The sequence below is a fragment of the Glycine max genome, chromosome 16 (assembly GCF_000004515.6).
Source record: "Glycine max cultivar Williams 82 chromosome 16, Glycine_max_v4.0, whole genome shotgun sequence".
Taxonomy (NCBI): domain Eukaryota; kingdom Viridiplantae; phylum Streptophyta; class Magnoliopsida; order Fabales; family Fabaceae; genus Glycine; species Glycine max.
The window spans coordinates 17586857-17612168 of NC_038252.2; the positions used below are offsets into that span (position 1 = coordinate 17586857).

A 25312-nucleotide genomic window follows, 5' to 3' on the forward strand; every position below is an offset into this window, starting at 1 on the left:
TCTTATCAGCCTATGGAAAATATAAAAAAAAATGTGATATAAGATGGCAATTATTTGACAATAAACCTGGATAATCTATATTATACCTTCTCATCCATCATGATCATTTAAATGTTAAACCTTGGAACCCTTGGAACATTCCACATATTAATCACACATACACCAATTTTACAAGTCTCCTTTTCATTAGTAATGTCCATAATGGAGTTGGGCTTATGTGCCATGATGAACTATTAAATAGATAAGCATTAAAACATGGCTAAATAAATAATCTATAAATTCAATATATAATGTAAAAAAAAGGAAATTTTTAATCTACCAAAAAAGGATAAACAATAAAGTTAGAAACAAAGGTACACAAAGGATATCCATAAAGAGAGAGAATGTCATTTCCATAACTATACAATGATAGGAAAGCAAGTTATTAATGACAAAAAAAAATGCTAAACCCAGGTTACACACATTATGGAAGATAATAGGTTTAACATAAATAAAGAGGTAACTAAAGAGTAAGAGAGGAAGATGGAAAAATGAGGTTTCAACATTCACACTAACTTGAAAAAGAAATGGACTGTAAGAGTAAGAGAGTGAAGAGAAAATCAAAACGGAGAGAGGAAGACAAAGAATAAGCGAGTGGAGAGGTATAAAAGGAATTGAAAGAGTAGATGAAGAGGTTCAAAGGAAAACAAAATGCAATGATATCCTATTCTACTTTGGGTGAAATCAGAAAATAAACAAAAGAGAAGATATGCTACTCTATACTCTTTAAACACAAATGTTAAGACTTTTAAGTAGACTAATGGTCAAATTGGTACTTTGGGCATTTTAAGAGTTTACAATATTTCTTTGGTTTTATTTGATGCTAACTTTGAATTAGAATGTGACAATTATGATTTTTTTTTTCTTTTATTTGAAGCTAACTTTGAAGGAGAAGAAGGTGACACATATGTACCTAGGTACATTCTTTTACTACAAAGAGTAGACACTTACCCATTTTAACTTATTTTAGTTATTACATATAAATCTTTTACTTCATTTTAGTTCTTACAATTTTGAATAATGGAGACTAAAATAAATTTACAAATATTCCTATAGGGATTAAAACAATTAATTTCCTATTAAAGGAACTAAAAACTTAAAAATTATATAATTATTGTGAACATGAGGTTTTGTTTCCAGATTTCCTTATACTAATTAAAGGGGAAAAAATATGATATTGAGTTTTTCTTAAAAAAATAAGATGATAAATTCATTTACTATTTATTTTTATTCCAACTATAAATTAATTGAAATAATAGATCAAATATAATCTCAGGAAAAGAAAACACTAGTTAACATTATTCATATTTTATTCAAGATATTCAAAAAATATTAATCATATAATTAAGAAGAAATAAAAATAAAAAATACTATTTTTCATTGAATAAAAATGGCAACAATTATTACCTTAAGACCTTACTAGTTTCGCAATCAAATTAATTTTCTTCAAAAAATATTTTTATTAAAATATATTCATGCATCGCTAAATATAATATTTTTTTTGTTTTATTTATCTCTTTTATAAGAATTTTTTAAATTATCTTTTACATTAATTAATTTTTATCAAAATACTTTTTATTGTTTTGTAATAGATATTATATATTTAAAAGTAAATACATTATCTCTCTTATAAAGATTAAATAAAAAAATAATGTTCCAACTAATTAAATGAAAAAAGAAAAATTATGAATCTCAATACACTTAAAAATAATTTTTGTAAAATAATATAAGTTTTTAATAAATTTAATACTACTAATTGTATTACCTATTTTTCTTAAAGAAATATGTGAATTAGTTTAATGACTCTTGGATTTAAGGAGGGAGTAATTAATAAACTCCTACCTTTATTTTTTAACGTATTTTAACACATTTTTTTTAATTTTTATTCATTAATTACTAGTCCCACCATTTATTAGGAAGCACTGCATAGAAATTGGTAAGACTTGCTAGTTGCTAGTACTAGTTGCTACTAGGCGGTTAGAAGTTTAAGCCTCGTTGACCTTAATTAGTGACTTCACCCTTTTCATTGATTAGGTAATAAATGAGTCTACGCACTTTAATTTCTCAGTAAACCGGAATTAGGGAAATTAAATCTCTCTACCCAATAGCCTTTGCACACGTGTACGCCCTCTAGTTTCGCTGCTACTATAATCCCAATTATCACCTTCTTAATCCCAATTTACTCATAAACTCAATAATAATAAATAAATAAACTTAACGATTCAATTCATCGTTGAGCATTGCCATCACCATCATCACCCTTCACTACCCTCTTCATTCTTTCTTTCTAATTCTAGCTTCAAAGCAACTAAACATTATTAGATTCAAAGTTTCGTCACAATCGAGAGATAGAATGAAGCTCTCGTCGTTGCAGCAGAGCTACCTCAACCGCCGGAGCAACAGCTTCAGAGGATCGCTGCCGTTGGACTCCTCCGGCGAAGTCTCCGGCAAGTCTCCGGCGGCGAGAACCTTCTGGCTCCTCCTCCACGCCGCGTGCTGCCTCGTCAGCGTCGTCATCGGCTTCCGCTTCTCCCGCCTCGTCTTCCTGTTCCTCTTCTCCGCTGCCTCCCGCGGCGGCGGCGGCGAAATCTCCGCTCCATTCGTCGTGCATTCCACCCTCGCCACCGCCAGCCCGATCGCGAAGAGCATCACGGCGACTCCGGCGAACCCTACCGCCGCCGGCAGCCGTGTGGTGGTCGGACGGCACGGGATCCGAGTCCGGCCGTGGCCGCATCCGAATCCGGAGGAGGTGATGAAGGCGCACCGCATAATCGAGAGAGTCCAGAGGGAGCAGAGGACGCTGTTCGGAGTGAAAATGCCGAAAACGGTTATTGCAGTCACGCCGACGCACGTGCGCACGTTCCAGAAGCTTCACTTGAGCGGCGTCATGCACTCGCTCATGCTCGCGCCGTACGAAGTCGTTTGGATCGTCGTGGAGGCCGGACAAGTCACCAATAAGACCGCTTCCATTATAGCCAAGTCAGGACTCAGAACCATCCACGTTGGCTTCAATCACCGAATGCCGATTTCATGGAACGATAGACACAAATTGGAGGCTCGAATGCGCCTTCATGCTTTAAGGTCAACATTTCTGCCTTTTTTTTTAATTCCAATGCTTATATTTTCAATTTGAGATATACTGATTTTCCCGCTAATTGGCACATAAGACACAATTGCTCCACATAAGGAATAGTTTGTTACCTATAATAGTCTTACCTGGCTCAAATAGGATTGCATCCGTTTGAAGATTAAAATTAAAAGCATTTGTAATTGCATGGTTTTGAAGATTTAGTTTGTTGTTATTTAAAATATTTGATTTGATTGATTTGTCGTGGGGTGGAACAGGATTGTGAGAAAAGAGAGGCTGGATGGAATTGTGATGTTTGCGGATGATAGCAATATGCATAGCATGGAGCTGTTTGATGAGATTCAAAGTGTGAAGTGGATAGGGGCAGTTTCGGTAGGGATTCTTGTCCATTCAGGTGGTGCAGATGAATCTTCGACCCTACAGGGTGAGGAGGAGGCCCCGCCAATGCCAGTGCAAGGTCCTGCTTGTAATGCGACCAATAATTTGGTTGGGTGGCATACCTTTAATAAGTTGCGATATGCTGGCAAAAGTGCAGTTTACATAGATGATCTGGCACCTGTGCTGCCCAGAAAGCTTGAGTGGGCTGGGTTTGTGTTGAATTCCAGGTTGCTTTGGAAGGATCTTGATGATAAGCCGGACTGGATTAAGGATCTTAAAGAGTTAGATGGGATTGATGAGGATATAGAGAGTCCACTGTCTCTGCTCAGGGAGACTTATGTGGTTGAACCACTTGGTAGTTGTGGACACCAGGTTTTGCTTTGGTGGCTGCGGGTTGAAGCTCGCACAGACAGCAAATTCCCTGCCCAGTGAGTCATCTTCTCTCAATTACCTATGATTTACTGTTATAAAGTTACCCCTTGAAACAGCTTACTTGGCTGGTATAAAGAAATAGTACTTAAGTTAAGTCTATATAGTTCTTTTTAGTCATATATGTGATTTTATGTGGGAGTAGTTTTGTTATGCTGCTGGTGCAACAGATGAAAGCTAGAAGTCAACATTAACAGAAAATTAGAGTGTTCAACACTTTAGATTGAGATATTTAATTTTCTTGGTAGTATGCTAAAATAAAAGGATATACAATGCAATTGGTGTGCTGATAAAAAAAAAACAATGCAATTGGTGTTTCTATGGTTAATATGAACCTGATGACGTTACTTCAATTGGCTACTGAGCAGTAGGAGAAGATTCAGATTCATTGCTGGCATGCGAGTGTCCAGCCTTGATTTTGAGTCAATTCGTGAACACTATGTAAGAGTTCAACTTTCATTACTAACACGTGACTATGTAGTGCCTAGCCTTAATTGTGGACTTATTTGTTAGTTGTTACTGCTGTCTGCCTTCATTGTTGACACATGAGTTCACAGACTTTGTTCTAGACCTTTCTATTGATTCTCCTGCCTTCATTGTGGACATATAACTGGTCAAGTATGAGACCTGGTTCACTCAACCAAATCTCACTGAAACTTGACTACTAGATCACCTCAATCATATACTAGTATTTTGAAAGGGTTTATTTATAGCAAACTTAAAGCTTAGTAAGCTCTAGTTCGATGGGCAGTGTTGGAATATCTCATAAATATCAATTTTGTATTATAGAATTATTTGGAGTATTTAATAATATCTAGATTGTATCCTAAAACATTTTAGGGTTTCTTAAAGATTATCTCTTAGGACTAGTTTGCCCATTTTCTAAGTTTCAATATTACCTAATATTTCATTATTTGTTTTTCTATTTAGTTAGGGTTATTAGTATGAGAAAAAAAGGTTATGCACTGACAGTGTAAAAAGTTTTACACATTCATCTAATCGCAATCCATCATATATGGTAAGTTTGTTGACTTTTAAAATATTTATCTTAAAATAATTCAAATGGTGATTTGTGATTGGATGATGGTATAAAATTGTTTTACACCATCTGTGCATAGACATTAAACTCTATTAGTACTTTAGGTTTTAACATCACATTACATCTTATTGTAGACTACACAATTTCAACATTGCATGATCATAATGATATATTCTACTTCCATTCCATATGTATCGATGTTTAAGGATAAAGCACACATATTAAAGAGCATTTACTATATGTAAAATATTGTTGTATTTAGACTGAAGTATTCTTATTTAATATCCCATTACTTGTGATAAATTACTATTGTAGCAATTATAAAATAGGGATATTGGTGGGGAAAAATTTAGGAAGACTTTATATTTATAAAATACCATTAGTTTTGAAAAAAAAGGAAGCTAAAACATCAATAGATATGAAACAGAGGTAGTAGTAAACACGTATATACTACTTAATAAGGAAATATAATGCAGTTGAGGGAGATTGCAGGCTTTTAGGTGTAGATTGCAGGCTTTACATGTGTCTGAACTCAAAATATCAAAATTATAACAAGGAATTTTTGATATAGTGATTTATTTGGTCCTAGGTACTCCATTAGCTCCAAATTGCAGAGAAACAGGTTCAGTTAAGTCCTTTTATATCACATGTTTAATCAATATCAATAACTTGAACCATTTTTTGTGATAGCTGATAGCTCCTTTAAATAGAATTGTAGATGGGTTCTGTTACTTGTACCCATTTCTCCAACACATCTCATTGCCACTATTCAATTAATTTTCTTTTTTCATTCTCTTCATTTTTCTCCTACCTTTGGCTCATAAAGCTCATGTTAGCTTGTGAGATAACTTTTCTTGTGCAACAATCATTTCTCATTGTAGATTTCCTTTTCCCATCAAATGCTAGAAACTACAGGACACAAAAGTCATGTTTGTTTTCACACTTAGCTGAACTCTTTAGAAGAAAACCAAATAGCATCCAACTGTACAACCCAATGTTGTTAGATGGAAATTTTTAGTTGATATCTTAGAGAATATGCCACTGGACTTTTGTCCATGGCTTCCTGAATGTTTGATGGTGAATGTTGGGCTTAGGATCTCTGGGTCTTTGTCCAGTGAATTATCAGAATATGCAACTGTACAACTTGTCCATGACTTCCTGGATGTTTGATTGTGAATGTTGAGCTTAGGATCTGTGTCATAGTCCTGCGAATTTTCAGAATATTTTCCTACATTTGTATGTGTAGTCACTTGTCACAAAAGCAAGTATTCTGGCATCATCTTTTGTAAAGTTCTTCACTCAGTGAATGCAAATAAAAAAGTGAACTGTTATTAAAATGCTATCTATAAATTAAGTTATACTCCCTCTGGTCTCAGATTATAAGTAAAAGAAAAATCATTTCACATTATTAAGAAAATTAGTTGACTTCATTAAATTGTGTCGATCCCAATTAAAAAATAAACTTTTTTCATAAATTATCCTTTCATTGGAATTTGATATCAAGCATAAAAAATAGTCTTCCGAAATAAAACCCCTGTTATATGAAAAGTATTTTGAAAATAGTATCATTAAATAAGGCGAAATTAGTTAAGGTTTTCTTATATTTGAGACCAAGATACAAGGAATTTTTTTTGCTTATACTCGAGACCGGAGAGAGTAACTTGTAAGGTCCTTTAACAGTGAAAAACTGTTGATGTTATTTATCATTTCTGTTTTACTCATTTCAGGTTTTTTCAACAAGTGATAATTTTGAAGAACGCATGGTTGTGTGCTCATAAAATTAAAGTATTCGTTTATGATCTTACACATTATTCTTATAGTTGATTATAATCATATATTCATGACCTTCCGTTGTTTTTTCTTGGTTTTCATTTTTCATTGAGTTGTTTGTTGTTTGACTTCTGAAATCTCAACCTGCCAGCTACTTAGTTCCCTCAAAATCTGATGTCATTTTTCAAATGTGTGGAGTATGATATCTCTTTTTGTTTCATCCCTATAATTTCTCTGAAAAATTTATATATATACGCATGCCCTATGTTTTTCTTGGTTTCTGTTTTCATTTACTTGTTTCTTCTGTTAATAGTTTGTTTCTGCCAGCTAATACCCTCAGAAAAGTCATTTCTCAAATTTCATGGCATCATTTTTTTCATCCCTTCAATCTTCTCTGAAAATCATGAAGTTTATTTTCAGTGCACATCTCAATCAGATTCATCCAACAAATATAACCCGGTTCATATCTTCTTAGAACTTTAAATTATTTTCGGTGCATATGAGCATATCCCTGACCATTTGATGCAATTTCATGCAGATGGGTAATCGACCCTCCTCTGGACATCACAGTCCCATCAAAACGCACTCCATGGCCAGATGCTCCTCCTCAGCTCCCAACCAATGAAAAAGAGCTACTTGGCACACAAGATCAGACGACCAAGCATTCTACAAAGACTAGAACATCTAGATCGAGGCGCACTCGAAGTAAGAGAAAGCATGATGCCAAAGTGATAGGTGTGCAAGTCTCTACACATTCTGAAAAAAACTGAAATGTTAATATGTGCATTTTAGAAATACACTGTGCCTTGTGGTTACGAAACTGCTGCTCCTCGTTGACAAGAATCTGGATTGAACAGATGCAGAAGCTCATGTTCTTACTGGATAGGAATAGGAATAGGATTCATATACTGTGTGTAGTTACTACGGTGGACCAGCATATGTGCATTCGAGTTTGATTTCAACAATTTTTTTCTATATTGTTTTTTTCCTCATTTTTTTGTTGGGGTGATATATATATTTGTTCGCCTGAAAGGTAATGTCAACTTTGTTCTGCAGCATTTGCTTCATCAGAGGAAGCTTGTATAATTTTTCTTCAATCTTTTCAATGAAATAGAAATTCTTCTTCACAGGAATATATCCACAGTTGCCTTTTAAAGGGACATTTCCAAAGGGACATTTTATACACGAGTTAAGTAATCTTGCCAAATAAGAATTTTAGTACTTACGAAAAATCATGCCTAACTTCTCATGTAAAAACATAGTAAAAGAAAAGCGTAGAATGATTTTGTTTTATACCTCATTTCATAAAATTGGAAATCACTGCCCGATTGATGATTCTATATTCAATATAATGACATTGATTTATTTTTAACAAATTCTTATTTGTTTAATATAATAACAATTATTATCCTTTTTTTTATTCCAATTCATTTTTAACTTATCCTTGTCTTGCAATCATTTTAAGTCCATGTCTTAAGCTTTATAGAATAAAAATTGTGTAAATACGTGAAATAATTTTAAAAAAATATTTCGAAACATAATTATCATTCAGAGCAACATAAAAAAATGTTGTAGTAAATTTGTTGATTAGTTATTCTAAAACACTTTTTATGAGTTTTTTTTCTAAATCACTTTAAACATGTTTGTTTCCTTGTGAATAAATGGTGTTTGCTCCTTTTCACACAAGTTATTAAAAAAGAGTTTTTCTCATTAAGAATATTTATATTATTAAATCTAATATTTCATTCCACAATAATATCATCAACTAAAGTGTGATTTATAAATCATGATTTCTAATGATAAAAACAACCATTATAATTCCATGCATATTTTATAAAATCATCATCCGATAAATAAAACTATGTCATAAATTATACTTATTCTTTTTATAACATAGATCGGGCAATATTCTAACACCATAGCACATGACATGAAGATTCAAACCAATCTAGAATCTATCTTCCTCGGGACTAGTTTGTTTAGCATTGGCAGCATACCCCTGAAAGGTCATCTTATGCTGGCCTGACCACAATTTTGCATTTTCATGCCATTTGAAGAATTGAGTATTCATGGATTCATTGAATTAATCCCTGGGTTTCATATTATACGTAGCATGCCTCTTCAAGGTGTTTTAGTTTGAATATATTTATTATTTTAAAAAATAAGAAAGCAATAATTATTTTTTAATAATACCCTCATTTCTTGATATCACATCTTGTGTCTTGAATTATTCAAACATGATTTTTGCATTGATCAAGATGTTTGGATGTGTGTGGAAACATGATTTTGAATTTTGGACTCAAGTCTCTTTTAAGCAATTAAAAATAGCTTCTTCATCACCTTAAACTTGAGTTAAGAGGAAAAGGAGGAGAAAATTGAAGGTTTAATTCCTTCTGCTAATGAAAATTAATAAATTATTAATAATTAACATTTATTAATTAAGAAAAACTTCAGTAACAAAATGTGTTCCAAGACTCCTATTGTCTTGATTATTAGCAAAGATAAAACACATTTGCATGCATATTTTGATAATTTAAAACTCAAAATTAAATTTTGGGTGACAAAATTATTCTTTAATATATGTTATTCAAACAAAAATTATGTTATAATTGACTCATGTTTATTTAAAATCAATTTGTAAAATCACCTTGATTCAAAGTCAACTTTACAAACACACACTAAGTAAATTTATAATTATGTTCTAAATTTTTAATAAGGATAGTTTTGTATAAAAAAAAATATTTTATCATGATAATTTGTAAAATTATTTTTTCTAAAAAAAGTTACATTATCTGAAAAGGCAAACAAAAATAACAGACATATTTTAAAGGTTGGGATGAAACCATTCCTAATTCGGTGTTTAGGATTCTTGTAGTTTAAATTAAACTGCATGCGATATAATTATAATGAGAAGATAGGTATTTAAAATGTAAATATATTTTACTTTATTATTAAAGAAAAGAAACAGTTTAAAATTGATTTAAAAATTAAGATAGGAGTGAAGCAACGAATAATTGTTTCAGCTTTTCCATAATGTCATCATAATTATATATACTAAAATCAATTCACATTTATTATCCAAACGCACAATATATTAAAGAGTCTAGAATCGCTTAAAATTTCATCTAAAGACGTATTTATGATGCTTCTGAGATTTGATGGATTACAAAATCAAGAGATTTACATCTTTTAAAGAATTGTAAAAAATGAGAAAATATTCTTAAAAAATACATACATTCCAACCAGATCCATCCAGAAAACCATATATAGAACTAACTTGGCCAGTTCTGTGAATGAGATGCAGCTGAAGAGCTATATGGACCAATAATGTTTCAAAAAAATTATCTCTATCTATCTACATACAATTTGTGACATGCACCTTGCAAATATTTAAATGGTATGATATAGTTCCAAATAAGATATTACTATTATTTAATTCTTATGATGATAAGGGTGGATTTCTTATTTCCAAAGTCAGGGGAGCCATGCCCATGAATCATGAGTTCCCAAGTGCTAGCAAGTTGGACAGTTATATGATCTGATTCTGATCCATTCCACAATCAATCAGACTCCACCACCGACCCCTTTGCAAGTTGTGGATATCAAATTATTTTTGCCCATTGCGCAGGAATCACAAGCTTTTTTCAAGTCACACACAACTTTTTTTTCTGCCAATTTTAATTTTTAATTAATTATTTTTTTATCAATGAGAGGGATTGAATTTGTGGCTTTTCTTTTTTGTGTTTTTTTTTCTTCTTAATCGCTTCATCAATTTTGTATCTCCAAGTCACGCAACTTTAACCAATGTTTTTTTATATATATAGCTAACCAGCAATCTTTATCTTCCCATGTATGTTTGGATTATATTCATAATGAAAAATAATTAATTATTTTATGGTAAAGATAAAACAATAAATAATATCTTAAATAGAATTGATTGCTGGTGTTATCAAAACATACTACTGGTCTATCCATATGCAACTAAAGAGCACTTAGTCTCCCAAATCGAAAGTAAAAGGTAAAATGACTTTTCGTTAGCTTGATTAGGAATTTTAAAATTTCAAGGAATTTAAAATGTCTAAAATTTAAATTGTTTTAATTTTAATTTCTTTTATTTTTTAAATGTTTTGTTTGGATAAATCAATTCAAATTTTTTCCATTTTAAATTTTTTGTTTGGATAGGGCAATTCAATTTCCTCCATATGTAAAATTTCAATTTTATATTTTAAATAGATGAAATTTAGTTTATAGAAAATAAATACAATCTAATTTTGAAATATTAATTAAAAAATATTTTCAATTTTTAATAATTTATAAATACAAAATATTGATAATTTTAGCTAGGGTTGTTTTGTCTGACCACAACCAGTGATGTTTTTAAACCAGTATCAACCAAGACTATTTTTCAGTCGACATCAAATAAGATTCTTTTTTGTCAAAGTATGTTGAAAATATTTATTAGCTGACATCAGTCGGGGCTATTTTTTTGGCTAACATTGGTTGAGTCTATTTTTCAGTCGATGTTGGCTAGATTTTTTTACGAACATCGGCTAGGGTTTCGTTTGGCCGACACCGGCTAGGATCTTTTCGAACGACATTGACCAAGGCTACTTTTAGTCAACGTCAGCCAAAAAAATAGTTTGGTCGATGTCGACCAATAGAACCTACCCGATGTCGGCTGAAAAAATCATTGGTCAACGTTCGCTGAAAAATCCCTAGTCAAAGTTGGCTAAAAAATAGCCCTAATCAATGTCAGACAAAAAACCCTACCCAACATCGGCTATAAAATAGCCTTGGCTGATGTTGGCTAAAAAATAGCTCTGACCGATGTCGACCAAAAAAACTCTAGTGGATGTCGATTGTAAGAACCTAGTCGATGTCAACTAAAAATAGTCATGCCCGATGTCGGTCAAAAATACTTAGCTGGTGTCAGCAAAAAAAATTCTAGTCAACATCAACCAAAAAGCCTAGCTAATGTGGTTAAGAAATAGCTTTGCTGATGTCAGCCAAAAAATCCTAGTTGATGTCAGCAAAAAAATCCTAACCGATGTCGGCTAAGAAAATCTAGTTGACATAAGCCAAAACACCAAAGCTAACATCGGCTAAAAAATAACCCTAGCCGATATTTGCTAAAAAATAGCTTTGGCTGGAAAAATCTAGCTGACGTCGGCTGAAAAATTCTAACAGGTGTCTACTCAAAAGTTAGTCATGACCAATGTCAGTAGAAAAAATATAGTCAACGTCGGCCAAAAAAATCATTGGTCAATATCAACTGAAAAAACCTGGATGACAACGACCAAAAAAATCCTTGGCCGACATTAGCAAAATTTTCCCATGATTGACGTCATTGAGAAAATAACCCTAACCAACATCATCTAAAAAAAATCTTAGTCGATATCGACAAAAAATAGTTTTGGTTGACATCATACAAAAAAATTCTGACCGAAAAAACATCGGCCAACGTTAGTGAAAAACAACTTATGTTGATATCAACCGTAAAAACTTTGGTCACCCGTAGTTGTGAGTGTTGAGCGAGAAAGAGTTGTGAGCAAGAACGTGAGGTAGAGTAAGCATCTCCAAAAAAAAGGAATTTCAAATTTTATATTTTTTGAGAGAATTTGATAGTCAATCAAAATAATTCATAAAAATATCAAAAATTAAATCTCATTTCAAATACTCTATCCAAACAAACTATTTTATCATGAATCATTTTAAATTCCTTGAAAAAAATGAATTCCTCTGTTAAATTACTCCATCCAAATACATTGTTATAGTGTATTTGGATGGAGCAATTTAATATGGGAATTCATTTTTTCAAGAAATTTAAAATGATTCATGGTAAAATAGCTTGTTTGGATAGAGTATTTGAAATGAGATTTAATTTTTGGTATTTTTATGAATAATTTTGATTGACTAAAACAAAGGGATTTTAAATTCTCTCAAAAAATATAGAATTTGAAATTCTTTTTCTGGAGATTCTCACTCTAACTCACGTTCTTGCTCGTGACTCTTTCTCGCTCAACACTCACAACTACGAGTGACCAAAGTTTTTACAGCTGATATCGACATAAGTTGTTTTTCATTGACGTTGCCCGAGGTTTTTTTGGTCATAATTTTTTTGTATGAAGTCAACCAAAGCTATTTTTTGTCGATATCGGCTAAGATTTTTTTAGATGATGTTGATTAGGGTTATTTTCTCACAGACGTCAGTCATGGGAAATTTTTGCTAACGGCGGCCAAAGGATTTTTTTTTGTCATTGTCATACAGGTTTGGGGGAGGGTGGGGGGGGACCAATGATTTTTCTGGTAGACATTGGCTACATTTTTCTATTAACATCGGTCATGACTAACTTTTGAGTAGACACCTGTTAGGGTTTTTCAGCCGACATTAGTTAGGTTTTTATAGCCAACATTAGTCAAAGCTATTTTTTAGCCAATATCGACTAGGGTTATTTTTTAGCTGATGTTAGCTAGGGTTTTTTGGCTGATGTCAACAGATTTTCTTAGCTGACATCGGTTAGGATTTTTTTGCTGGCATCAACTATGGTTTTCTGGCTAACATCAGCCAGAGCTATTTCATAACCACATTAACTAGGTTTTTTGGTTGATGTTGGCTAGGGTTTTTTCTGCTAACACCAACTAGGTATTTTTGATCGACATCGGGCATGACTATTTTTAGTCGACATCCATTAGGTTCTTACAGTCGACATCCACTAGAGTTTTTTCGGTCGACATCGGTCAGAACTATTTTTTAGCCAACATCAGCCAAGGCTATTTTATAGCCGATGTTGGGTAGGATTTTTTGTCCGACATTGGTTAGGGCTATTTTTCAGCCGACGTCGGGTAAGTTCTATTAGTCGGCATTGACCAAGCTATTTTTTAGCCGATATTGGGTAGATTTTTTTGTCAACGTCTGCTAGGATTTTTTAGGCCGACATTGGTAAAAAAAATCTAGCCAACATCAGCTTTAAAATAGACTCAACCAACGTTAGCCAAAAAATAGCCTTGACTGGCGTCAGCTGACAAATATTCCCGACATACTTTTAAAAAAAAAACACTATTTGATACCGACCGAAAAATAACTTTGGTTGATGTCGATTTAAAAATATCACTGGTTGTAGTCAGGCAAAACAACCCTAATTAAAATTATCAATATTTCGTATTTATAAATTATTAAAAATTGAAAATATTTTTTAATTAATATTTCAAAATTAGATTGTGTTTATTTTCTATAAAGTTTAATATTAAAATTTCATTTATTTAAAATATAAAATTGAAATTTTGCATACGGAGAAAATTGAATTGTCCTATCAAAATAAAGAATTTAAAATGAAAGAAATTTGAATTGATTTATCCAAACAAAACATTTGAAAAATGAAGGAAATTAAAATCAAAACATTTCAAATTCATTGAAATTTTGAAATTGTTTATCCAAACAGAAAGGTTAAGGTTTGGAAGATGAAAGGAAAGGTAGGGATTCGTTCCCTTCATTGCAAGGCCATGCTATTAGCCTATCACACATACCAATATTCATGAAGCATTATTTCATTATGAATAATATTATATCTTTTTTATTATATTCTCTAACAAATTCTCCTAACATTTTATAGAAAGTAAGTATTAAATAAAAAAACAAATATATTAAATATTGTGAAAAGATAAAATATATTTAATTTTTTCCAATTTAGTTGGAAAGTTTATTTCACGGCTAGTTAATTATTCTCTGAAATATAAGACCAAAAAATTATTTCACATTTGTTAAGACATAATAAAAAAATTAATCATTAATATATTTTAGTAATAAAAATATTTTAATAATTATAATATATATTCTAAAAAAAATTAACTAAACACAAAGTATATTAAAACATAAATTTAAAATTTAATTATTGATGATTTTCTTTTAAAATATATTTAAATTCAAGATAGAATTAAATATGTTAAAAATAATATATTAAAAGAGATAACAGTTTAATTGATATTAAAATATCATTATTTTATTAACATATTTTGTTATTTTTTCTTGTAGAAATACTAAAAGGAGTACTGTATAGTAGTAGTACCTTCAAATAATTAAATTATTTTATTGAAAGCAATCAAGCACAACAAATTCAATGACATGATAATGCATGTAGTTATATTATTATTATTTTTAATTTTTGGAAGAATAATAAAAAAATGGAAGAATAGTAAACTGCCTTTGTATATTCACGAATTAATTAATACGCCAATAAAATGAAATGAATAGATACTGATTTCCATAATCCTAGATTTCAATTATTCAGCATATCAACTGATCAGAGGTCACGTGGTGTGGCAATTCTCTTTAATTGCGTTACATTTCCAATTTCCATCACCAATGTATTCAATTCAAACTATTTCATATTCATTTACCACTTGCCTAAGTTATTTCCCTTTTGGCACCATTCATCAACCCCCCTTCAAATATTAAACACTTTTTCTCCCTCTATATAGCCTCACACTCCCCATTCCTCCCACCACCACCAACAACAACCTTTCAAACCCTCCAACCTTAGTTTCAATTCTAAACTTGTTCACCCTTTATTCTCTCCTCTTCCAAACATCAACCATGGCTTCAATAATAACCTTGGTGACATCCACCTTGCTCTTTCTTTCTTTCACTTTGTCATGTGCTATTGACACCTCCACCATCACCAACTACACCGACAATGAGGTCATGACCATGTACGAGGAGTGGTTGGTGAAGCACCAAAAGGTGTACAATGGGTTGAGAGAGAAGGACAAGAGGTTCCAAGTTTTCAAAGACAACTTGGGGTTCATACAAGAGCACAACAACAACCAGAACAACACTTACAAACTTGGGTTGAACCAGTTTGCTGACATGACAAATGAGGAATACCGTGTCATGTATTTTGGCACCAAGAGTGATGCCAAACGCAGGCTCATGAAAACCAAGAGCACCGGTCACCGCTACGCGTACAGTGCCGGTGACCGGTTGCCGGTGCACGTGGATTGGAGGGTGAAGGGTGCAGTTGCTCCAATCAAAGATCAGGGAAGTTGTGGTGAGTATTTTTTCCTATCATTTTTCCTTTTCTTATGGTAAAGATAATGTTTGTTATCTAAGGATTTTAGATTTAGTAATCAGTTAGGGACTTGTTTTAAATTCAAGTGTAACAGCTTTTTTGCTAGTTAAGGTTACTTATCAGATAAGGATTTGTTTTATAATTCAACTATAACAGATTTCTCTAACTTTGATAAAAGATACCCCTTTTTCTTTTTAAATGTCTTTTTAGATATTTTAAACTGTTTTGAGATTTTTGTTAACAATATAAATAATTAACTTGATTGCATAGATTGTGAAGTAGCAATATCTTAAATTTAAAAAAGTGAGTATGATTAAATGTATTATTTTTAACCAAAAAATAAAAATAAAATAAAACTACAATCAAAGAAAAATATTGAATTGAATGTGTACAAATAGATTTTTATGTGTTTGTAAGTTGATTGACATACTACCAAACACATATAGATCAACCTATGGAGTTATTTCAATTTAATTGTCTTTAGTGAAACATATATGTGATCTAAAAAAAACTCATTTCCGTATTATTTAAGTGGTGCTTGAGTTTTTTTTTTTCTTCTGAAAATTCAAAAGCATTTAAGTATAACTTTTTGAAATCTGATGTTTTGAGTTGTTCTTGATTTAATTTTATTTTTTTTACTTGATGCAGGAAGTTGTTGGGCGTTCTCAACGGTGGCCACAGTGGAAGCAATAAACAAGATAGTGACAGGGAAGTTTGTGTCCTTATCTGAACAAGAACTTGTGGACTGTGACAGAGCCTACAATGAAGGATGCAATGGTGGCCTTATGGACTATGCATTCGAATTCATCATTCAAAATGGAGGCATTGACACAGACAAAGATTACCCATACCGTGGCTTTGATGGCATCTGTGATCCAACTAAGGTCACTATACCAATCTTTGAAACAAGAAAGAAAAAAAATTAACCTTGCCTGATACTAGTATGTTATTAAACTTAACATTTGATTTGTTTCTAATGATTTGAGTGGCTAATACTTCTGCAGAAAAATGCAAAGGTTGTGAACATTGATGGGTTCGAGGATGTTCCACCGTATGATGAGAATGCCTTGAAGAAAGCTGTCGCTCATCAACCCGTAAGCATTGCTATTGAAGCCTCTGGCAGAGATTTGCAACTTTATCAATCGGTAAGCGTCTCACAGTGATTACTACATTGTTCTTAAGCAGTAATGTAAACACTATGCAATGTGCAAAGTGCAAACTCCAAAATTTATGAGAAGCTACTTGTCCAGCTCAATTGATTGAACAGTGTGCCTGAGTTGTTGGAAATCTCCTGGTACCTGTGTTCGATTCCTATGGAAAAAAAATTGTTAAGAAGCTTGAGACAACAACATTCAACAATGTATAGATGTCATATGTGTGCTAACAATTTCTGGTTCTTTTATTTTTTCAGGGTGTATTTACTGGTAAATGTGGGACAAGTTTAGACCATGGTGTGGTTGTTGTTGGATATGGCTCTGAAAATGGTGTGGATTACTGGCTGGTGAGGAATTCATGGGGCACTGGATGGGGTGAGGATGGCTATTTCAAGATGCAACGCAATGTGAGAACCCCCACGGGCAAGTGTGGAATTACAATGGAGGCCTCCTACCCAGTGAAGAATGGTTTAATCTCTGCTAATTCAGTTTATGAAAGCAATGAGGTGTATGTTAGCAGTGCTTGATATAACAACCATCATCGTTATTTATGATCTTTGGAATTGGGAAGAGGAACAAGTGCTCAAGTTGCAAATGTTTCTGCTATCTTTGATGCTTCTATTGAATATGTCTGTTGGGCTATTCTTGTACATATATTTCTTCAGGCTAAAAAACTGAACCTGATTATCAATTTGTACTGGTTTTCACTCATTGTTATTCCATTATCGAGACCCTCGAAATTAAAATTAGAAGATCCATGAAATTCAAACGAAAATAACTTTTTACTCGAGTGTTTGATTGAGTCTCGTAATATATCGATATGCTCAAAATTAAAAACACAAGATCCGAGCAAATTCAAATGGCAATAAATTGTTCTCGGATGTCCGATTAAATCCCATAATATGTCGAGATGTTCGAAATTAAAAACAGAAGATTCGAGCAAATTCAAACGGTAATAACTTTTTTCTTGGATGTCCGATTATATCCCATAATATGTCGAGACCCTAGTAATTAAAAATAGAAGATTTGAGCAAATTCAAACGACAATAACTTTTTACTCGAATGTCAGATTGAGTCCCGTATTATATCGATACGCACGACATTAAAGACAGAAGATCGATGACAATTCGGTCGACAATAACTTTTTACACGGATGTCCGATTGAGTCCAGTAATAAATCGCGACCCTCGAAATTAAAAACGGAAGGTCCACGAAAATTCAGACGACAATATCTTTTTACAGGAATGTGCTATTGAGTCACGTAATATATCGAGACTCTCGAAATTAAAAAGAGACGATTTGAGCAAATGCAAACGACAATAACTTTTTACTCGAATGTCCGATTGAGTCCTGTAATATGTCGAGCCGCTCGAAATAAAAATTAGAAGATCCAAAAAAATTCAAAATGGCAGTAAAATGTTTCTCGGATGTCCGATTAAATCCCATAATATGTCGAGACGCTCGAAATTAAAAGCAGATGATTCGAGCAAATTCAAACGATAATAACCTTTTACTCGAATGTCCGATTAAGTCCCGTAATATATCGATACGCTCAAAATTAAAAACGGAAGATAGATGACAATTCGGACAACAATAACTTTTTGCTCGGATATCTGGTTGAGTCCCGTAATATATCGAGACACTCGAAATTAAAATTAGAAGATCCATGAAATTTAAACGAAAATAACTTTTTACTCGGGTGTTTGATTGAGTCCCGTAATATATCGATATGCTCAAAATTAAAAACAGAAGATCCGAGCAAATTCAAATGGCAATAAATTGTTCTCGGATGTCCGATTAAATCCCATAATATGTCGAGATGTTCAAAATTAAAAACAGAATATTGGAGCAAATTCAAACGGTAATAACTTTTTTCTTGGATGTCCGATTATATCCCATAATAAGTCGAGACCCTAGTAATTAAAAATAGAAGATTTGAGCAAATTCAAACGACAATAACTTTTTACTCGAATGTCAGATTGAGTCCCGTAATATATCGATACGCACGAAATTAAAGATGGAAGATCGATGACAATTCGGTCGACAATAACTTTTTACACGGATGTTCGATTGAGTCCCGTAACAAATCGAGACGCTCGAAATTAAAAATGGAAGGTCCATGAAAATTTAGACGACAATATCTTTTTACAGGAATGTGCTATTGAGTCAAGTAATATATCGAGACTCTCGAAATTAAAAAGAGACGATTTGAGCAAATGCAAACGACAATAACTTTTTACTCGAATGTCCGATTGAGTCCTGTAATATGTCGAGCCGCTCGACATTAAAAACAGAAGATCCGAGAAATATCAAATGGCAGTAAAATGTTTCTCTGATGTCCGATTAAATCCCATAATATGTCGAGACGCTCGAAATTTAAAGCAGATGATTCGAGCAAATTCAAACGGTAATAACTTTTTACTCGAATGTTCGATTGAGTCCCGTAATATACCGATACGCTCAAAATTAAAAACGGAAGATAGATGACAATTCGGACGACAATAACTTTTTGCTCGGATATCCGGTTGAGTCCCGTAATATATCGAGACGCTCGAAATTAAAATTAGAAGATCCATGAAATTCAAACGAAAATAACTTTTTACTCGGGTGTTTGATGGAGTCCCGTAATATATCGATATGCTCAAAATTAAAAACACAAGATTCGACCAAATTCAAATGGCAATAAATTGTTCTCGGATGTCCGATTAAATTTCATAATATGTCGAGATGTTCAAAATTAAAAACAGAAGATTCGAGCAAATTCAAACGGTAATAACTTTTTTCTTGGATGTCCGATTATATCCCATAATATGTCGAGACCCTAGTAATTAAAAATAGAAGATATGAGCATATTCAAACGACAATAACTTTTTACTCGAATGTCAGATTGAGTCTCGTAATATATCGATACGCACGAAATTAAAGACGAAAGATTGATGACAATTCGGTCGACAATAACTTTTTACACGGATGTCCGATTGAGTCCTGTAATAAATCGAGAGGCTCGAAATTAAAAACGGAAGGTCCATGAAAATTCAGACGACAATATCTTTTTACATGAAGGTGCTATTGAGTCACGTAATATATCGAGACTCTCGAAATTAAAAAGAGATGATTTGAGCAAATGCAAACGACAATAACTTTTTACTCGAATGTCCGATTGAGTTCTGCAATATATCTAGCCGCTCGGAATAAAAAACAGAAGATCCGAGAAAATTCAAATGGCAGTAAAATGTTTCTCGGATGTCCGATTAAATTCCATAATATGTCGAGACGCTCGAAATTAAAAGCAGATGATTCGAGCAAATTCAAACGGTAATAACTTTTTACTCGAATGTTCGATTGAGTCCGGTAATATACCGATACGCTCAAAATTAAAAACGGAAGATAGATGACAATTCGGACGACAATAACTTTTTGCTCGGATATCCGGTTGAGTCCCGTAATATATCGAGACGCTCGAAATTAAAATTTGAAGATCCATGAAATTCAAACGAAAATAACTTTTTACTCGGGTGTTTGATTGAGTCCCCTAATATATCGATATGCTCAAAATTAAAAACAGAAGATCCGAGCAAATTCAAATTTGCAATAAATTGTTCTCGGATGTCCTATTAAATCCCATAATATGTCGAGATGTTCAAAATTAAAAACAGAAGATTGGAGAAAATTCAAACGGTAATAACTTTTTTCTTGGATGTCCGATTATATCCCATAATATGTCGAGACCCTAGTAATTAAAAATAGAAGATTTGAGCAAATTCAAACGACAATAACTTTTTACTCGAATGTCAGATTGAGTCCCGTAATATATCGATACGCACGAAATTAAAGATGGAAGATCGATGACAATTCGGTCGACAATAACTTTTTACACGGATGTCCGATTGAGTCCCGTAATAAATCGAGACGCTCGAAATTAAAAATGGAAGGTCCATGAAAATTCAGACGACAATATCTTTTTACAGGAATGTGCTATTGAGTCAAATAATATATCGAGACTCTCGAAATTAAAGAGACGATTTGAGCAAATGCAAACGACAATAACTTTTTACTCGAATGTCCGATTGAGTCCTGTAATATGTCGAGCCGCTCGACATTAAAAACAGAAGATCCGAGAAATATCAAATGGCAGTAAAATGTTTCTCTGATGTCCGATTAAAGCCCATAATATGTCGAGACGCTCGAAATTAAAAGCAGATGATTCGATCAAATTCAAACGATAATAAATTTTTACTCGAATGTCTGATTGAATCCCGTAATATATCGATACGCTCGAAATTAAAAACGGAAGATAGATGACAATTCGGACGACAATAACTTTTTACTCGGATATCCGGTTGAGTCCCGTAATATATCGAGACGCTCGAAATTAAAATTAGAAGATCCATGAAATTCAAACGAAAATAACTTTTTTACTCGGGTGTTTGATTGAGTCCCGTAATATATCGATATGCTCAAAATTAAAAAACAGAAGATCCGAGCAAATTCAAATGGCAATAAATTTTTCTCGGATGTCGGATTAAATCCCAGAATATGTCGAGTAGCTCGAAATTAAAAGCAGATGATTCGAGCAAATTCAAACGGTAATAACTTTTTACTCGAAAGTTCGATTGAGTCCCGTAATATATCGATACACTATAATATAAAAACGGAAGATTGATTTTAATTCGGACGACAATAACTTTTTGCTCGGATATCCGGTGTCCCGTAATATATCGAGACGCTCGAAATTAAAATTTGACGATCCATGAAATTCAAACGAAAATAACTTTTTACTCGGGTGTTTGATTGAGTTCCGTAATATATGGATATGCTCAAAAATAAAAACAGAAGATCCGAGCAAATTCAAATGGCAATAAATTGTTCTCGGATGTCCGATTAAATCCCATAACATGTCGAGCTGTTCAAAATTAAAATAGAAGATTCGAGCAAATTCAAACGGTAATAGCGTTTTTCTTGGATGACCGATTATACCCCATAATATGTCGAGACCTTAGTAATTAAAAATAGAAGATTTGAGCATATTCAAACGACAATAACTTTTTACTCGAATGTCAGATTGAGTCCCGTAATATATCGATACGCACCAAATTAAAGACGGAAGATCGATGACAATTCGGTCGACAATAAATTTTTACACGGATGTCCGATTGAGTCCCGTAATAAATCGAGAGGCTCGAAATTAAAAACGGAAGGTCCATGAAAATTCAGACGACAATATCTTTTTACAGGAATGTGCTATTGAGACATGTAATATATCCAGACTCTCGAAATTAAAAAGAGACGATTTGAGCAAATGCAAACGACAATAACTTTTTACTCGAATGTCCGATTGAGTCCTGTAATATATCGAGCCGCTCGAAATAAAAAACAGAAGATCCGAGAAAATTCAAATGGCAGTAAAATGTTTGTCGAATGTTCGATTAAATCCCATAATATGTCGAGACTCTCGAAATTAAAAGCAGATGATTCGAGCAAATTCAAACGGTAATATATCGGACGACAATAACTTTTTACTCGGATATCCGGTTGAGTCCCGTAATATATCGAGACGCTCGAAATTAAAATTAGAAGATCCATGAAATTCAAACGAAATTAACTTTTTACTCGGGTGTTTGATTGAGTCCCGTAATATATCGATATGCTCAAAATTAAAAACAAAAGAGCCGAGCAAATTTAAATGGCAATAAATTGTTCTCGAATGTCCGATTAAATCCCAAAATATGTTGAGATTTCAAAATTAAAAATAGAAGATTCGAGCAAATTCAAACGGTAATAACTATTTTCTTGGATGTCCGATTATATCCCATAATATGTCGAGTCCCTTGTAATTAAAAATAGAAGGTATGAGCATATTCAAACGACAATAACTTTTTACTCGAATGTCAGATTGAGTCCAGCAATATATCGATACGCACGAAATTAATGACGGAAGATCGATGACAATTCGGTCGACAATAACTTTTTACACGAATGTCCGATTGAGTCCCGTAATAAATCGAGACGCTAGAAATTAAAAACGGAAGGTCCATGAAAATTCAGACGACTATATGTTTTAAAAGGAATGTGCTACTGAGTCTCGTAATATATCGAGACTCTCGAAATTAAAAAGAGACGATTTGAGCAAATGCAAACGACAATAAATTTTGACTCAAAGGTCCGATTGAGTCCTGTAATATGTCTAGCCGCTCGAAAAAAAAAATAGAAGATCCGAGAAAATTCAAATGGCCGTAAAATGTTTCTCGGATGTGCGATTAAATCCCATAATATGTCGAGACGCTCGAAATTAAAAGCTGATGATTCGAGCAAATTTAAACGATAATAACTTTTTACTCGAATGTCCGATTGAGTCCCGTAATATATCGATACGCTCGAAATTAAAAACGGAAGATAGATGACAATTCGGACGACAATAACTTTTTACTCGGATATCCGGTTCAGTCCCGTAATATATCGATATGCTCAAAATTAAAAACAGAAGATACGAGCAACGTCAAACGACAATAACGTTTTTCTCGGATGTCCAATTAAATCTCATAATATGTCGAGACGCTCGAAATTGAAAACAGAAGATCCGAGCAAATTCAATCGGCAATAACTTTTTTCTCGGATGTCCGATTATATCCCATAATATGTCGAGACCCTAGTAATTAAAAATAGAAGATTTGAGCAAATTCAAACGACAATAACTTTTTACTCGAATGTCAGATTGAGTCCCGTAATATATCGATACGCACGAAATTAAAGACGGAAGATCGATGACAATTCGGTCGACAATAACTTTTTACACGGATTTCCGATTGAGTCCCGTAATAAACCGAGACGCTCGAAATTAAAAACGGAAGGTCCACGAAAATTCAGACGACAATATCTTTTTACAGGAATGTGCTATTGAGTCACGTAATATATCGAGTCTCTCGAAATTAGAAAGAGACGATTTGAGCAAATGCAAACATCAATAACTTTTTACTCGAATGTCCGATTGAGTCCTGTAATATATCGAGACGCTCGAAATAAAAAACAGAAGATCCGAGAAAATTCAAATGGCAGTAAAATGTTTCTCGGACTGCCGATTAAATCCCATAATATGTCGAGACGCTCGAAATTAAAAGCAGATGATTCGAGCAAATTCAAATGATAATAACTTCTGACTCGAATGTATGATTGAGTCCCGTAATATATCGATACGCTCGAAATTAAAAACGGAAGATAGATGACAATTCGAACGACAATAACGTTTTACTCGGATATCCGGTTGAGTCCCGTAATATATCGAGACGCTCGAAATTAAAATTAGAAGATCCATGAACTTGACACGAAAATAACTTTTTACTCGAGTGTTTGATTGACTCCCGTAATATATCGATATGCTCAAAATTAAAAACAGAAGATCCGAGCAAATTCAAATGGCAATAAATTGTTCTCGGATGTCCGATTAAATCCCATAATATGTCAAGATGTTCGAAATTAAAAACAGAAGATTCGAGCAAATTCAAACGGTAATAACTTTTTTCTTGGATATCCGATTATATGCCATAATATGTTGAGACCCTAGTAATTAAAAATAGAAGATTTGAGCAAATCCAAACGACAACAACTTTTTACTCGAATGTTAGATTGTGTCCCGTAATATATCGATACGCACGAAATTAAAGACGGAAGATCGATGACAATTCGGTCGACAATAACTTTTTACACGGATGTCCGATTGAGTCCCGTAATAAATCGAGACGCTCGAAATTAAAAACGGAAGGTCCATTAAAATTCAGACGACAATATCTTTTTACAGGAAGGTGCTATTGAGTCACGTAATATATCGAGACTCTCGAAATTAAAAAGAGATGATTTGAGCAAATGCAAATGACAATAACTTTTTACTCGAATGTCCGATTGAGTCCTGTAATATATCGAGCCGCTCGGAATAAAAAACAGAAGATCCGAGAAAATTCAAATGCCAGTAAAATGTTTCTCGGAAGTCCGATTATATCCCATAATATGTCGATACGCTCAAAATTAAAAGCAGATGATTCGATCAAATTCAAACGATAATAACCTTTTACTCGAATGTCCGATTGAGTCCCGTAATATATCGATACGCTCGAAATTAGAAACCGAAGATAGATGACAATTCGGACGACAATAACGTTTTACTCGGATATCCGGTTGAGTCCCGTAATATATCGAGACACTCAAAACTAAAATTAGAAGATCCATGAACTTGAAACGAAAATAACTTTATACTCGGATGTTTGATTGAGTCTCGTAATATATCGATATGCTCAAAATTAAAAACAGAAGATCCGAGCAAATTCAAATGGCAAAAAATTGTTCTCGGATGTCAGATTAA

At 33.1% G+C, this 25312-nt stretch overlaps 2 protein-coding genes across 3 annotated transcripts; both read left to right on the forward strand.

Moving 5' to 3' along the window:
- Positions 1-2220: 2220 nt before the first annotated feature.
- LOC100777505 (beta-1,4-xylosyltransferase IRX14) lies at positions 2221-7870 on the forward strand. Of its 2 annotated transcripts, XM_041010300.1 has the most exons (4): positions 2223-3120; positions 3385-3933; positions 6701-6758; positions 7282-7870. In XM_041010300.1, the coding sequence occupies exons 1-4, from the start codon at positions 2393-2395 to the stop codon at positions 7366-7368; spliced, it is 1422 nt and encodes a 473-aa protein (XP_040866234.1). In that variant the 5' UTR covers positions 2223-2392; the 3' UTR covers positions 7369-7870. The 2 variants fall into 2 exon arrangements, with proteins under 2 accessions (XP_003547816.1, XP_040866234.1); XM_003547768.5 differs by lacking the exon at positions 6701-6758 and having other exon boundaries at positions 2221-3120.
- A 7297-nt stretch (positions 7871-15167) lies between these two features.
- On the forward strand, positions 15168-17673 carry LOC100499797 (cysteine proteinase COT44). The gene is made up of 4 exons (XM_003547769.5): positions 15168-15787; positions 16457-16692; positions 16813-16953; positions 17220-17673. The coding sequence occupies exons 1-4, from the start codon at positions 15334-15336 to the stop codon at positions 17487-17489; spliced, it is 1101 nt and encodes a 366-aa protein (XP_003547817.1). The 5' UTR covers positions 15168-15333; the 3' UTR covers positions 17490-17673.
- Positions 17674-25312: the final 7639 nt, after the last annotated feature.